This window comes from Ovis canadensis, chromosome 1 (assembly GCF_042477335.2).
Source record: "Ovis canadensis isolate MfBH-ARS-UI-01 breed Bighorn chromosome 1, ARS-UI_OviCan_v2, whole genome shotgun sequence".
Lineage (NCBI taxonomy): Eukaryota > Metazoa > Chordata > Mammalia > Artiodactyla > Bovidae > Ovis > Ovis canadensis.
In genome coordinates this window covers 28,970,388-28,983,707 of record NC_091245.1, presented here as the reverse complement: position 1 = coordinate 28,983,707, position 13,320 = coordinate 28,970,388, and the positions used below count along the sequence as shown (strand labels likewise).

Genomic DNA, 13,320 nt, shown 5'->3' with positions numbered 1-13,320 from the left:
AAATCTGTGGGAGCAGGTTGTATTCTGCAAGGAAACTCTGAAAGCACTTTTCCTTCCACTGCCTCCACGTTAGCAGGCTTGGCTGGTCCCATTTGACCAGGAGAAAACTGACGCTGGACGAGGGAAGACGGGTCTTGTCTCAGCCCCTGGGAGAGGCGAAGAAGAGACAGGTTGATTCAGCTCTCCTGATACGGAGTGCCTCTCGCCCCCCTGGCCGGCCCAGCCCCGACTACAGTGCCCAGGCTCTGCAGCCTGCAGCGCCGCCCCGCGGGCTATCCCTGATAGGCAGCGGGCGGAGGGGGGCCCGGGCAGCACCCAGCGCCACCGGGCGCCGCCTGTCAAACGCTCCGGCCTGCCTCGCGCGCGGCTGGCCCTGGCCCGCAGCCGCGGAGGCCCCGCCCTCGCGCCGCGATTGGCCTCGGCGGGGCGGCCGCAGCGAGTTAGTGGCTGGAGAGGCTGTCAGGCAGGCTGCGGCCCCGCCCCCACCTCCGGGATGCCTCCCCGCTGGACGCTGCGGCTGCGGGGGCTGCCGCGCCAGTGGAGGCGCGCCGAGCCGTGCGCCCCGCGAGCGAGCTGCAGCAGCCGCTGCGCGGTGAGTGGGGGCGAGGTGAGAGGGGGTGCGGCCCGCGGCCCGGGAAGGGGGAGGGCCCCTGGCCGACAGACTAGGCTGGTGTCCCAGGAATGGTGAATTGGGGAGTTTTGGGATCGCGCGGGGAGCACGAGGGGAAAGGAGAGTTTGGGGCCCCGGGTCCGTTTTCCAGGAGGAAGGATGGAAGGCCCAAGGCTCCGTGGAGGGGCACCCAGCGCTCGCGCATGGTGAGCGTGAGACTATGCAGCTACTAGTGTTGCTGACTGAGCTGGTGTATGAAAGTAGAATGTATGGCACGTCTTGTCCCCGAGTGTGCACTTGCGGGGTGTGTTTGGTGTGCGTGGGAGCGGGAGTGCATGGGCTGTCGACTTTTTGCAGGTTTGCACGCGCGATAGGTTCGTTTTCTCCGCGGCGCGTAGTGTGCGTCTCCGTGCGTGTATGGGTTCACGTTGCGGGAGTGAGCACACATCCTCCGACTCCCATTTTCGCAGCTTGTGTGGTGTTGGTATCTCAGAGGGTCTGCCCGCGGGCCTGCGGGTGCGTAGTCGGCTGTCCCTGCCCTCATCAGTATCCCAGAGCACCCACGAGGCGAAGTGTGCAGCCCCTGACCCATTCCGAGCAGTCTCCGCGGCTTTGCCAGTACCCTGCTCCGGGAATCTCTGCCGTCAGCTCCGTGTCCCACTGGGTGACTGCGCACAGGCGCTCTCCCTTCTCGAGGCCTCAGTTTCCCCATTCTTCCAAAGAGGACTGGATGGGGGCAGATTGGGTAGCTGGGCCCTCCACTAGTCAGGGAAGGACATCCTAGGCGTTCCTGCGCCCTGGACGGGACTTTTCCGTGGATCAGGTAGGTTTGTCACGTTAGGGTGAGTGTGGTGGCGCTAAGGAGGAATAAACGGAGGGATGGTGACCTGCTCAATCATCGCCCCCTGGACCAGAAGGGGATCGCTCCGCTCATTCTGACGCGCCTGTGCTTTCTCCCCACCGCAGAAGCCCGGCGCGACCCCCAGCGGTGCGCCCCGCCCCGGCGCCATGCACTGCGAAGTGGCCGAGGCGCACTCAGACAAGAGGCCAAAGGAGGCCCCCGGCGCTCCAGGTCCCGGCCGGGGGCCCGCTGGCCTCGGCCCGCACATGGCCTTCAGGGTCACCGTGAGCGGCGGGGGCTGCGGGGAGGGAGGTCCGCGTGACTTGCTGCCCCGGCCTCCCGCGCCACCGCGCTCCCACGACCTCCTCCGGCCCCGGAGTCCCCGAGACTACGGTCCGTCCAAGGCCTCCGCCGCTGCCGCCGGGAAGGGTAAGTATGGCCCCGCCGACGTGCCTGGCCACGGGCGTGGAGAGATTCGGGTAGTCTGATTCTACCGCAGGCCTTTGTAGGAATCTTCCCAAGCACTTGGTAGAACTTTCTCCAGAGTTCATCAGTTTTCTCTCAAGATGTCTGGGACTCGCTTGTCATTCTGAAATGGTGACTGTTTAGAAAGCACCTAATTTAAACTCAGTAAGCCTATCTGGCGGGGAGATGTGTGTTTAGAAGGCTCAGATTACATAATTTTGCTTCTGTATGTTTCTGATAAAAGTTGTGTGAAATTTGTCAAAACCTTATTATAAATTAGGATGAGTAGCAACTCGAGTATGTCTGTCTCTGAACCTGCTAACAGCATACTTTGAAGTATTCTAGTCTTCCGCAGTGACAAAAAACCAGAAGCCTTCAGCCAGGCCCCTCCCCTGTTGGGACCTCAGTTTCCCGATCTGTCAAGTAAGGAATTAATTATACCAGATGATTTCTGGATTCCTGGTGGAAAATTTTATGAATCTGTAGTCTAGCCTGAGTGAAGTCCTGACTTTAACAATGGCTGTTATGTACTTGATGCTTCAGCAGCAGTCTTTGGTCAAAAGTTAGTTTGTAATACCCTTCCTCTACCCAGTGAGGCTGGTGGGTATAAGGTGCAGGCTTCAGTATAATTAATGGGTCAAAGTCAGTGACCAGGCTGGATTCTCATGAACACGTTCTTCTCATTGCAGTTAATTATTATTGAGCCATTATTTATAAGTTTCACACTGACAGATAATTAACCAGAAATTGGGGAAATTGTTGAGGCACTATATCTTTCCCCTCATCTACATTTTTTCCCTGGGAAAAAGCAAAGCTTTGTTTTTTTTTTTTTATTATTTCATTGTTTGGGACCTCTTGGTTCTATTTCTAGCTGATTCTTAAGGAAGACAAAAAGTTTGTTTAATGGCTCTATAGGCATCATTACTTTAGCATCAATTGGCAACTTAGAAATGGTAGGGTGGCTTACTTTTAGGGATGAGAGCTCCTTTAGGGTAAAAAAAAAAAACAAAAACAAACCACCTCTCTAATTCAAAGACTGGTAAAGACTGGTAAAGTGAAATAAACATAAATACTTTTTGCTTTTTAATGAAAATACCTGACTTTGTAGGAGAGCACTATTTCTTGTCTGTTGTTTTAAATTCAGTCTCTTTTCCAAGAGATAGAAGTCATTTTTAAAGGATAGGGAGGAAAATGCTTTAGCATATTATTGTTGGAATACGCACATGAGGTTCCCTTTTACTAGGAAGAGAGGAGGGCTGTGCAGCAAGACATGAGTAATATTTGCAGCTCTGAGCTCCCTCACTTGCCCGCCTCCTGTAGACAATCCTCCCTTAAATAGATACCCTCTTGCAACATTTTGTGTTTGAAAAAAAAAAAAGCTGTCAACTGAAGATCTCAGTTCTCTGCAGACCTAATAAATTGCTCTCCCAAACATAGCCTTTGTTCCAAGCCCTGGTTGGAGACCTTTCATGTGGATGCATTTGTTGTGTACAACTTTCTGATGTCCATTCTCCTAAACCCCAATTATTTTTATCCGCATGCCCCCAGTGTCTAAAATATGAGATCTCTAAATCAGGATTGTGTTTGGAAAGGGCAGAGGAGGGTAAAAGAATGGGAGAAATCACCTCTTTCTTTGTACCTTAAGATGGTTGTACTGATTAAGCTTTTTGTAAGAGGCTTCTGTTTTCTTCACAGCCTCCAATGAGGCTGGTTGGGGTCAGATTTGTCATACCCATTTAAAAGATGAGGAAACTGAGGCCTACTGGGTGGGGGTCTCTGGCCAGCCCATAGCTTATGGACCTAGGCCTGAAGAGGCTTCTGACTCGACTTCTGTCTTTCTAGGCAATTTTTTCCCCTGTAGTCAAGCTACACAGTGGTCTGAGAGAAAATCAGAGCTGGGCAACCTTCTCAAAGAGGCCATAAAAGAAACCTTCTTGCTGCCCTTGTTCCCACCTAGATACTCCCTAGACCTCATAACCCTTTGAATATTTGGTGTCTAGCTCCAAGTCTCAGGCTTACTGGAAACAGAAGACAAGAATACCAACTGAAAAATATTTATTGACCGTGCTGGAAATTGTAAGACCCTGCCACCTAGGATCCGTGGGACTTGGGGAAGTTATTTCCTTCTCTGAGCCTTAGTTTCTTCATTTGTAAATCTACCGTGAGACAGAAAGACTGAGGAGAGTATTAGTGATATAAGGTGTCAAAGGGCCACCTCAGTGCCTGGTTATTTTGGAGATGGCTCTTGTGATGTGTTTAACGTTCTCAACCGCTGGTTTTTCATTTGCACAAGAGGTAATAATGCTTCCTTCCCAAGGGAAAATGAAACAGTTGTAAGAATATAAACTGAAAAGGAAGAAGGATTCACGTTTATTAATTCGTGTAGGGCGCCGTTATGGTCAGCTCTATTTGAGACAAAGAGGGTAGGGCGAGGAGGGAGAAAGGTTTGATTTTTTAAATTGTTGACTCTCGCGACTGTTAACTGGTGTCCTAGCCAGAGGAAGCTGAGAGGGGCCAAGCGGCAGGTCTTCTGCGGCCAGTGCTTCCCCGGTGACCAGAGAGACGACAGTATTGCTTGGTTTGGAATCAGGTTTCAGATGCTCTGCCGTCTTGTTTCCCGGACAGACCCTTGGTGCAACGTCATGGACTAACATTGTCATCATTTACAATAAGAATCACGATCTGTTTATGGCAGAGTCCCGTTTATCCAGATTCCAAACAGCTGAAAAGGCCAAATTACCAGATGCTGCGCTTTTTCTTTCTTTTTATTAAACACCCAACACTCTGCTTGTGGAAGTTCTGACAAGGAAAGAAGGTAAACATCTGGACTTTATGGAGGCGGTCGGCTTTGTGGCGCTGGCTCCGCGAAGCTCGCTCTCTGTGCAGTTTTCAGCCTGTGTCCTCCACACGTTCTTTCATCAGCCTCATGCCAGCTGAGCCCTGCCTACCTTGTGGGCTGTTCTGAGAGGACAGATGTAAAAGCTCTTTGCAGTTTGTATCTGCAGGCAGATCCTGGCTCTTACTACTGTGATTCCAATTTTATAGATGAAGACATTCAGGTTCAAGGATGTGCTTAAGGCTACAGAGAGTAAGTGGCAGTTTCTAAGGCTTCCCATTCCACAACTAGTGCCTTCTATGTGTGTGTGTTGGTGGCTGAGAGCTGGCGTTCATGACGGCTTCCCAAGCGTTCCCAGAGAATTTAAACTATTTTTGCTGTTGGTATTTCTTCTGTCTCAAATCTTCGGAATTTGGTAACAAGTATCTGTGCCATTGTTAGAAAACTTCTTAGATTACCAGATGATTCTGTTTGATCAGAATTGCTGCTCTCAGACCAAACCAGATAATTCTCAACAACTCACTGGACCCTTTTCACAGTGTGCTGAGACTGGACACATCCTAGCAAATAAAAAGGCTGATGATCATGACCAGTGTGGACCCTGCCGTTAGTAAACAGCCATCGTACTGTGGCTAAAAATTCCCAAAGTAGTCAATCGTGTAACTTAAAGAAAAAGCATATGTATTTTTTTCTTTAAAAATGAAAACAAAGAAGGAATGCAGTTGTAGGTTGTGTGCAGGCGCACTAGGGACTGGAGGTGGAGAGTAAGACGTGACGGTTTTGGTTGGCATTACCTTGTAGAGTTTCTTCATTTGAATGAGAAGCCACTGTGATGTTCTGGGGAGGTTTCGGAGAGGCCAGCACATCCATAATAGAAAGGTATGAGTTATTTTGAAAGCATTTACCCCCTCCGGCTCTAGTGGGCAATTTGCTTGCATTTCATCCATTTTAAAGTGCTGGTCCTGTGATCCGGAAATAATCAGATCCAAATTTCTTCAGTGCTTGAGGTTTCAAATAAGGGGGAGAAAAACCTGCTGGCCAAATGTCAGGCTCAGTGAGACAAAGAGAAACATGTATGTGTGTGGGTACACAAATAAGATAGGAACATGTTGCGTCTACAGTCATAAGAATTATGTATCCGACAAATCTTTTATAGACATGTAGCGGAAATACAATCCCCAAAGATTCCCAAAGAATCTTGGGTGGCTAGAATTTCTCTTCCCTTTCTGCCTCCCAAGCTCTGTAGAAGCTGCTAAGACCTGGAGTGCAAAATGGAAAGGGAACCAGCACTTGAGATCATAACTACTTACGCTTCCTTATTGCTGACTCGTTTACCTGTAGTGCTTGGCTGGGCTGAGGTCTCAGGACTGTCTTAGCTGTGGAATTATATCGATAGGCTGTGTTGCTCCACCTCTGATTAAAAAACATGTTTCTTTATACACCATGGTTTCCCTTCACACATCTCCTCCTTTAGGAAAAAACCAAAACTCACCCCATCTTTAAGTTCTTCATCTCCCTGCGTTACAGTTGCGTGAGAAGCTGAGTGAGGCAGCACACTTATTTTTACAGTGCGTTAAAATCCCATTACAGGCATAAGTGCACAATGAATCATTTAAAAAAATATATTCTGATGTTCTTTGTTCTGAATGTTGCATAATTATCGTCATTTTCCTCGGTTTTATTTTGTGGAGTTTGGCAAGCATCCTAGAAAAGGGGAGAAACTAAAGTTTGGAATGGGGTTTTCCATCCTTTTTTGGATAGGATTAGGAAAAAAAAAAACCAAACAAATAAATACCAACTTTATTTGTAAATGGACCAGTCACTAACTGGGACTTTTGCGTAGGGAAGATAATTTCCCTTCTTTCTCTCAAGTTTCCTAGAAAAGAATTCTCTGTTTTGAAGCTGAGATGGTAGTACTTCAACAACTTCACCTTATATCTATGATTATATTCAAAGTTAAATTAGAATGTGTGGTTTGGTAATTTTTTTTCCTAATACAGATTTTAGTTGCAATTAATTTGGACCTGGAGACTTGTGCTGTTTCTTCTTGTAGGGGGTAGTTTATTTTTGTGTTTAAAGAAACAAAGACATTCAGTTCAAGGGGGAGAAGAAATGAAACAAATTCTGCCCTGGGCTTTGAAAAATTCAACTGCAACATGCAGAAACCCAGCTGTGATACTAGGGCCAGGAAAAAAGAGCAAACTCCTGAAATGTTTGTGCTTTTCGCCTTCCCTGTGCTAATGATTCTAGCAGTTTAAAAACGGACTTCTTGTTTATCAACAGCCGCTGTCCGACTTAATAGTTTACAATGAAAAAAAAAAAATGCTTTCAGCATTAGAAGCAAAGTCCGGGACTGATAGCTGGGTTACTGAGTTAAGGGAAGCAGAAAAGAGTCGGGGTGGGGGGAGTTTTGTGGCTGCTTTGGTGTCCTACAGCCTTATAAGAAACTGAAAGAAAACAGAGGCCTGGGGTGGGATGGGGTGGAAAAAATACAACCCTGACCCAGTGGTCTTTTAGTTTAAAGTCACTTGAAGCATCTGTTTTCTTCTTTTCTCCGTCATCCCCTTAACTCTAAAGGGTTATTCCTTCAGAAGGTTTCCGGTGGGTCGAGGCGGATTGTGTTAGCATTACGAGCTGTGTTTTTAAAGTCAGCATTTGAGTCAGATGCACTGAGAGGAGCCTTCAGTCCGTTCACTGAATAATGCATTTCCTGTATGGCCTGAATTTTTTTGGTGGTTATGGTTAGCCCTGTCTGGAGCAAACACACACACCATTGTACAGACTCAATGCATGTGGGCCCAGCCCTTGGCTCTGAGCCTCGGTTTCCCCATCTGTAAAATGGGAAGCACTTGGTTGGGATGACCTATAGTCCCTTCCTGCTCCGTTGCTCCAGGGTTCCATGTGAACTTGGCTGGGGCAGTTGGGGAGGATATAGAGTACAGAAAAAGGTCTGGTTCTCGACTTGACCTCTTCTTGGAACTCTTGACTCCTAAAGCTGACCACAGAAGGAACCCGAAGAGGAAGAGATGCCAACTAACCTTTACTGAGCACCTACTCTGTGCCAGGTCAAGCAGTTCATAGCTGTCATTGCATTTAATAAAGCCCAGTAACCTTATGAGAAAAGGAGGCATTATTCTGAATTTACAGATCAGGGAAATGAGGCTTGGAAAAGTTGAGCAATTTGTGTAAACAGTGAGCTCCATATTTAATATGCAGTGACTCACTGTACAGAAAGTAGATAGTAGAGCCTGGGATTTGAACCCAGCTCTGTCTGACAGCAAAGCCGGTGCTTTCCCCCGAAGCAGGGGTCCTCAACCTCCGGGATCTAATACCTGATGATCTGAGGTGGAGCTGATGTAATAATGATAGAAATAATGTGCACAGTAGATGTAATGCGCTTGAATCATCACCAAACCACCCTGCATTTCTCCCGGTCTGTGGAAAAGTCATGTTCCACAAGACAGGTCCCTGGTGCCAAAAAGGCCGGGGACCGCTACTCTAGAGCACAGGGCTCTCAACTACAGCTTTTAAAACCCATGCAGCAGCTAAGAGTCGCGGTGGCTCTAGCGTGTTTCTCCGAACCCTGGGGGACAGCAGTGGAAGGCCATAGGCAGGTCCAGACAACCAGTCCCTCAGGCAGACTGCAGTCTCAGCTCTCAGGCTGAGGTGAGCTTAAAACAGCAATGGGACTTTAAGGGGAGACTCTGCCTCCACTGGGGCTCTCCCAGCTACTCTCTGCTGCAGAAATGGGGAAAGGACAGTGGCTCCCAGTTGTGACATGGGGGTCCTCAGGCAAGGAGCCTGAAACTGGAGGGCCCCTGGAAGCAGACCCCTCTCAGAAGCAGCATGCACACACCCCACTGGTTACTGCATGTTCAAGTCCCCATTTAAACCTGTCATACAGTGGGAGCTCTGTTGCCCAGGCCCTGGCTGTGATCTCCCTTCTGCTGGTAATGAAGACTTCTATTTGAAGAGAATTCCTCATGATCCCACTACACTTGGTGTGTAGAATGCATGCTTCACTGGGCATGATGGCTGGAGATCTATTAACTAATTATTTCTTATTAAACGCCTGGTGGGATGAAGAAAGGCTTGTGGGGGAGAGCAAGTTAGGGATCAGAGTGAAGTAGAGTTTGTGGGAAATGGGTCTTTTGTGTCAAATGATGAATGAGTCAAATGCCCCTCTCTGGAAGGAAGAGGTCCCACTGCTGGCTTGAGTCTGTGGCCTTGCAAGGGGGTGTGTATGTGTTTGTGAGAATGTATGTGAACGTGGACATTCTCAAGGGGTCCTATTTTTTCTGAAGTGGAAATTGTAGGCGGCTGTAGGCTTGCCCAAAGCTCCTTTGCCTTTAGATGTCGACCCTGGGTCTGAAAGCAAGAGCCGGAAGGGGTGTCAAGAATGGCCTGGTTGCCTTGTGGCTCAGCCTCTTCCTATTTATGTCCTTTTTAGCAACCGGATTACTCTCTTAAATGTTGTTGCTTTTGTTTTTAAGTAACAGGTTTGATGGCAAAGCTTTAGCAAGAAACCAGGGAGTATTATAAACTCGGCTTTAAAAACACAGATCCCATTTGCTGTTTTAAGCTCTCCGGAGGGCTGGAGATTGGGTTTATTTTGGAACGTTGTTGGACTATATGAATTACTTCTCTGAGGCTTGGGTATTTAATACCTAATAGAAGTTTGTGTAAGAGTTGATGATGTATTTTGCCGACTTTCCAACCCTGTAAATAAATTACACGTGCCGGCAGAGGCTGCCAGGATCCACTGTGTCAATTGAAGCTTAATTTTTATCCCAAACCACTTAATACTTTTGTCCTAGCGAGTAGAGAAAGTTCCCGGGGTTTTGCCCAGCAGCGGGCCCGTTCCAAGACATAGACGGCTTCACCAGCCTGTGAATAGGGCTCTGTGGATTCACCGATCTTGACACAGTTTTCAGTGGTTAAGTAGCTTCAACCCTCTCAAGTCCAACCCTCCAGGCAGAGAATGATAATATAATTTTAAGTGTATCGTAAAAATGAAACCCAATCGCTTCCACTCCCCAAACCTGTCTCGCTCTCCTTCTCTCTGGAGAAAACGGCCGTAATTGTGTGTTTAATCTCAAGACCGCCCGTGCGTTTTATCTTATTTGAGTGCAAAGCCCAGGTAATAACGTTGGCATTTCCAACGCGAAACAAAATAGGGTTTCTAATTTGGAGACACTATTAAATATTTCATGCTTCAACCAAACTCAATTCTTTTTTCCTATAATAAGTTTAAATATTAATTCTCTGGAATGTCAGATGCCTAAAGCTAGGCATTTAGTGATCTGCAGTTTCAAGTATCTCGAAGAAGGTTTATGAAACAGGATATTTCACTGGGAGGGATGAGTAGTGTGTTTCAGAGATATCTGAATTCAAGGCAGCGTCTTCTGATTTACTTTTTAAAGGGAAAAGGTCATAAAATAAGTTGCTTTATGTGCTGAAGGATTAAGTGGCTTAGGCTGAAATAACAGCAGAGACTTTACTGTTTTTCCCCCGTTATATTTTAACAATGCTTTTTGGGGGGAGGGGGTGGGTCATTTTCCCGCCTGCTTGTCTCCTCCCCCTCCCAACCAGATGGCTTTAATTCTAACCAAATCCCACGCTGAGGCCAAATGATTGATCAAACAGTCATTTGTACTTACGTAGCTCTCTTTGTGAGAATGTCTCTGCATTGGGGCTTTTGGCTGGGCTCAGCTCATCTTTGGGACTTCAGATGGTTGATTTCTAGCCTGGAGAGGTGGAGGTATAGGCGTGGGTGGAGGGCAAAATTCCCAGACCTTCAATCCCCAAAGAGTTCCTTGCTTAAAGCCTTCTTGTTACTTCCCATCCCTGACAGCAGGGTATCCCAGGTTTTCTAAACATAAGGACAAAAATCCATCCCCTATGATAGGTGTTATTTTTTATCTACTGGTGGAAAAGATAGCTGGTGGTTATTAGTTTTAAGGGCTGTTTTAAAGAGATTCGTATTTTCTCAACCACTCACATATCTGTAGTGATATCGGTTTGTTCTAGAGATAGTCTTTGGCACACGCTTTCAAGCTCTCCCCTGAAATCATATCTTGGCTTGTAGATTAAGTAAGTAAGTGAAGTCGCTCAGTCATGTCTGACTCTTTGCGACCCCATGGACTGCAGACTACCAGGCTCCTCAGTCCATGGAATTTTCCAGGCAAGAGTGCTGGAGTGGGGTGCCATTGCCTTCTCCGTGGCTTATAGATTAGCAGCTAGTTGACTGAGGGAAAAATCTGAGCACCTTGGTCTGGTGTCCGAAGCCTTCCGGCCAATCCAGTTCCATCTCTTCCTTTTTTTTTTTTTTAAAGGAAATGAATTTATTTATTTTTAAATTGATTCATTTGGCTGCATCGGGTCTTTGTTGCTTCGTTGCATCAGTGGAATCTTTTGTTGTGGCACTCAGACTCTCTAGTTGTGGTCTGTGAGCTCAGTAGTTGTAATACTCATGCTTAGTTGCTCTGAGGCTTGTGGGACCTCAGTTCCCTGACCAGGAATTGAACTTGCATCGGAAGGCGGATTCTTAACCACCAGACCACCAGGAAAGTTTACCATCTTTTCCTAAAGTCTTATTTGCTTGTCCTTCAGCAGCATCAGACTTTTCCTTATGAAGCTTTGAACCTGGAATTTTCTCTTTATGTGTCCTTCCGTCCTTAAACACTGTGAGCTTATTTTTATTCATTTGTGTGCCTCTTTAAGTCATTTTTAGAATATAAAATAGTTAATATTCAAATATCTGTCTTTATAGCCTTATGTCTAGCACCTTGTCTCACAAAATATGTATCTGAGAAGGATATAAGGTGCTGGTTGGGGCTGTAATGTGGAACCAGACCACTAGGTTTGAACTCTGGTTCTAGGTACCAACTTGGGGATCTTGGGCAAGTTATTAAGCTCTTTGGGCCTCAATATTCTTATTTGTAAAATGGGAATAGTAGTTGTAATGGTCTCAAAAGATTTTTATGTGGATGAAATGAGTTACTTGTATATGTATAAGTGCTTAAATACAGAGACTGGCACATGGTCAGATGCTCAATTAACTTTGGAATTATTATTGTTATTGCTGTTATGCAAACGTTTGATAAACCGAATCTCTTGGAAGGGCCTTCCTTTCCTTCCTTTCCGCTGGTCTGACTCCTACTTAATCTTAAGACCCAGCTCAGATGCTGCCTCTTTCTGGAAGCCCTCCTGTTCTCCCACAGCCTGGTGATGCTAGGCCTCTGGCACCCACAACCCTTCTCCTTCCTTCATCTGTAGCACAGGACATGTCCTGTGGCAGTTTTCCATTTGCTTACTGTGTCCCTGAGGGCAGGGCAGAGTCTCATTATTCCTGCACCGCTGTGCCCAGCACAGGGCCTGGGCCAAAGTGGGTGTCAAGGAGGTTTGGGGATGGAGTCCAGCCCAGTCTCTGCCCTCAAGGAGCCTGTCACCGTGAAAGGAGAAGTTTGATGTCTTTGTTTCTCCTGCAGGGTTGAACGTATAGTAAGCTCTCGGCACATGCGAGACTCCAGTAGGTGCGCAAGGAGTTCTCCCATGCAGAAACAGCCTGTTTTCTTTCCGCACTGTCTTGGGGCTTTTCACCGTGAGGTCTGCCCCGCTCTTCTGGGTCACATTCTTTGGGCGAGTCTTCTCTGTCTGGGCCTCCCTTTCCTCTCCTTTCTGGGAGGAGTTGGCTTCCATAATCACAGACCCTTCTAGGCTCTGGCCAGGCAGAGTGGTGTCAGGCGGAAGAGTAAGGGGCCAAATGCTGTCCTGGAGTGACTGGCCTGGATTGTAGGCACTCTCTGCCACATACTTGCCCTCCCTTCTAGGCAGAGCCCCAGGTGCTTTCAAGATTGTCTCATCCCGTGGTTTAAAGACCAGTTATTGGTGGTTGCAACACATCTGACTCAGTTTTCTCTAAGATGAAGAAGAACCTTGGAAATGAGAACCAGGAGCCAGCTCTCAGTTGTCCTGCTGAGGTGGAGATGGCTGAATACACCCTGATCCCCACTCCAGGACAGGTTTAGATGGACCCCAGGGATTGTGTTGGCTTCCTGGCTCCTCTCTGGGTACTGTTGTGGTTTGAGCTTGTAAATTGTAGAGCTCTGCCCAAATCATTATTATTCATTCCATTCCGCTATGAACAGATGGAAAGACTAAGGTTCAGAGAAGTCATATGACTTGCGCAAAGGTGGCCACATGGCTTTTGGAGTCAGAACTGAGTTCAGACCTCAACTATACCATTTGCTGGACCTTGGGCAAGTTCACTGGACTCTGAGCCCCCGTTTTCTTCATTTGTAAAATGGAGATAAAGTCTGTCTCATACAGTTGATGAGGGGACTAAGGTGAGGATTAAGTGATGAGTCTGTAGAGCACCTAGCTCAGGGGCTGGCACATAGTAGGTATGTGACAAAGGTGAGCTGTTATTACTGCTCTTACTGAGTCGCAGAGCTGGGCTAGGTCCCCAAGCCTGACTTGGTCTGATGGTGTTTCTCCTCTATGTCTCAGTACCCCACCCCCTTATTTTGGTGTTTTGTTCTTTCTTTCTTTTTTTAAATATTTTAT

General features: G+C 47.2%; 1 protein-coding gene across 2 annotated transcripts in view; it reads left to right on the top strand.

The window, feature by feature from the left end:
- Positions 1-490: 490 nt before the first annotated feature.
- Positions 491-13,320, top strand: part of GLIS1 (GLIS family zinc finger 1) — a 247,793-nt gene continuing 234,963 nt past the window's right edge. Inside the window, exons 1-2 of one of the 2 annotated variants that reach the window (XM_069592162.1) lie at positions 491-592; positions 1,577-1,880. In XM_069592162.1, coding sequence (XP_069448263.1) covers positions 494-592; positions 1,577-1,880 — 403 coding nt within the window. In that variant the 5' untranslated portion in view covers positions 491-493. Of the gene's footprint in view, positions 608-1,576; positions 1,881-13,320 lie in introns of both variants that reach the window. The other variant, XM_069592172.1, reaches the window with a different exon arrangement.